We start from the raw sequence: 2933 nt of genomic DNA, 5'->3' as shown, positions 1-2933 counted from the left end.
ATATATATATATATATATATATATATATATATATATATATATATTTAAATATAGTACATCGTATTGATATGTCAGACAACAACAATGGCAAACGGAACAGCGAGCGGCGGAAAAAAGGTTAATTGACCAACAAATAACTTAATTAAATAAAATGAAAATTAAACAATTCAATTTTTAATGAGGTTCGCTGGTTTTGACCTCTTTTCAATTATGAAAATCAAGCACAATGGGCACAAGTGCTCGGAGTAGGCAGCTCCCGGATGACTGATTGGATGGATGGCCGGCTGGAGGTCGTTCCTCCCATCCGGAAAAAGTGGAAAAGTGGCAGTTGCACAAGTGAAAGCTCTATTCAAATTTGGAATACCCTCAATTTGGACCGCCCTCTCAATTTCCCTGACCCTTCCTTCAGCATAAAAAATGTCAGTTGGAAACTATTAATTACAGGTGGGATACAAAAAATTAAAAAAGGATGGGTTTTTCGAGCGGGGGGCGGACCACAGAAACACGCGTGATCTACTAATTGCTGAAACACTCAATAATACCAATGAAATGCCTAAAATTATTCATTAACTTTAATTAGGTTCTCTTATCAAAAAACTAAGGGAACATTTATTAAGCTGGAAATTTAGTTTAATGCTAATTTGTATCCTTTCTACATAGATCAACAAAAGTTAAATTAAAAGACTTAAGTTACCAATCTTGAAAACATGCAATTTTAAGTAGAACCTCACAAGAGATTTTTAAAAGTGTTTTAAACAAATGTATTAAACTTTGTATCTAAGGACTATATTTAAATAGGCTTTAAACCAAATTATTAGGATTAAACTTTATTTAAAATATTACTCTGTGTTAAGACTATATGATTTATTAAATAAATGTATTTTAATTGAATATGCGTTGATTTAAAGTGAACTAAAAATATATGACATTTAACCAGATTTTAACAACTCGCAGAGCAAAACTGAATTTGCATTCACTTTAATAAATGAACATATTTATAACTTTTGAGATGGTAATCGCCATAGCTGTAAATAAAACCCAGTTGAATTAATAATTAATTTTCCATGATTTACAATGTGACAACTGTTCGTATAGGGATAATTCAATATTATAGCAGATCAACTATCAAAACTGAACATTCCCTCTCTTTACCAAATCAGAAGCCGAATGCATACTGCCTATATGGGAGTGAAGTTCATAAAACATACATAAATTATGTAAATTGATTAAAAAATCAGCATACCTCAGCAATAAAATGATTATAAAGCAGAATGAATGAATAAACAATAGCCACTTGCAAAACTGCAACAACTGCAGGACAGCACTTATAGAAGAACAATTTACAAACTGCGGAGTGGCAATTGAAACTAAGACCATGGTGGAATGGAATGTATTTTATTTGATTTTACTCGTTTCCCTCTTTTGTTCGTTCGGTTGTTATTGTTGTACGTTTAATGAATTTTATTGATTGCAAATACAAAATAAGAACAGCATCACGCAAATGGAAACCATTTACAGCTTAAAAATATTTAATTACCAACACAACCCCGCCCCACTCGAAACGGGCAACGGATTTCGATGGATGTGGGTGGGGTCGAAATGTTTCAGGTCTTGCCACCAAATTGCAATTAATCTTCTTTTAACAGCAAACTTTTGATCCGCTTTATTTGCATTTCGCTGCGGCCCACAACAACAACAACAGCACCACAAATGGAAAGAAGGTGACCGTGGAGGGAAAATAACGAAAATGCTTGTCATAAAAAATTATCAAGGGTTAAAAATTATGTTACGCGTTTCATTCCGGTGGCTGCGAAATGATTTATGCAAAATCTGTGCCCCCAAAAATGAATATAAATTGTGCAATTTCATGTTGTTCTTTTCTTTGCCCCTCTTCAACTAAGCTCAACTTTTTGTGTCCGGCAAATTAATTTAAAAGCAGCAACAATAAGTAAAATAACAGAATGCGTAAGGGTCGGTCGTCGGTCCGGCCTGGGCATTATTTATAATCTCACACTGAAAGGTATTCTAATCGATTTTTTTTTTCGTTGGTTTTGTTTTGCTTCTCTTGAAAAAGCCGCATTAGCCGATGATAATTTTCTGATAGCCCGCTAAATAGCCGGGATAGTAGCCACTGCTGTAGCCGTAATATCCAGGCGATGGTGAGCCGTAATAGTTGTACGGATAGCCGGCGTATGCCCAGGAGTAACCACTGCCCCAGTTGAGGAAGGGAAACCCAGTGATCCCGCCGGTGAAGAAGATGCCACGCCTCCGACGCCCCGGAAGCACATTTCGCACGGTTTCAACGTCCCGCACCGCAGAGCCGCCAATTTCCTGCTCAAATGACAGCAAATCCGTTTTTACATCGCCAACTGGTGCCACATCCTTGTCAGCAGCCGACGCGCCACTCAAGTGCGTGCCCAGCACCAAAATCGGCAGCAGCAGCAGCAACAGCAGCGGCAACACTTGACGCAACAACCGACGCATATTTAAATATTTAATTCAACGATGAAAATATGGTATTTATATTTAATTGAATCTACAAACCGCGTCAGTGCTTTCCACCCAACTGCCAGTCAGAGTGTAGTCGGGTTTCCTATTTATATGTAGGCAAAGTTCGAAATCAATTTAATGCCAACATCATTGGCGTTTGTTTTAAAGCTCGCCACTTGCTAATTGGAGGTAGTTCAAATGGATTCATTCAAAAACTTACAAAAAAACAAAACAATTTACTAACGCCAACGACAAAAAAGGTTTTAACTATCCGAACGCATTAGACGGGGCAATCAATGTAGTAAAGCAACAAAAATAAAGAGAATATGTCACACGAAGCTCAGTTACTCTTTTTGCTAAATTATTTAAGAAATTAAAACTGAAATGTTTATTCTTAAAAATTGAATTTAAGTGCTGCTGCTCATAGTAATAATGAATTTAAA

At 36.3% G+C, this 2933-nt stretch overlaps 1 protein-coding gene across 1 annotated transcript; it reads right to left on the bottom strand.

The window, feature by feature from the left end:
• Window positions 1–858: 858 nt before the first annotated feature.
• Window positions 859–2556, bottom strand: LOC108139137. The gene has a single exon (XM_017261752.2). It carries the CDS (start codon window positions 2482–2484, stop codon window positions 2080–2082), a length of 405 nt encoding a protein of 134 aa, XP_017117241.1. The 5' UTR covers window positions 2485–2556; the 3' UTR covers window positions 859–2079.
• Between the last annotated feature and the right edge of the window lie 377 nt (window positions 2557–2933).

This window comes from Drosophila elegans, unplaced genomic scaffold (genome assembly GCF_018152505.1).
Source record: "Drosophila elegans isolate 14027-0461.03 unplaced genomic scaffold, ASM1815250v1 contig_476, whole genome shotgun sequence".
Classification (NCBI taxonomy): domain Eukaryota; kingdom Metazoa; phylum Arthropoda; class Insecta; order Diptera; family Drosophilidae; genus Drosophila; species Drosophila elegans.
This window is presented reverse-complemented; position numbering and strand designations above follow the sequence as displayed.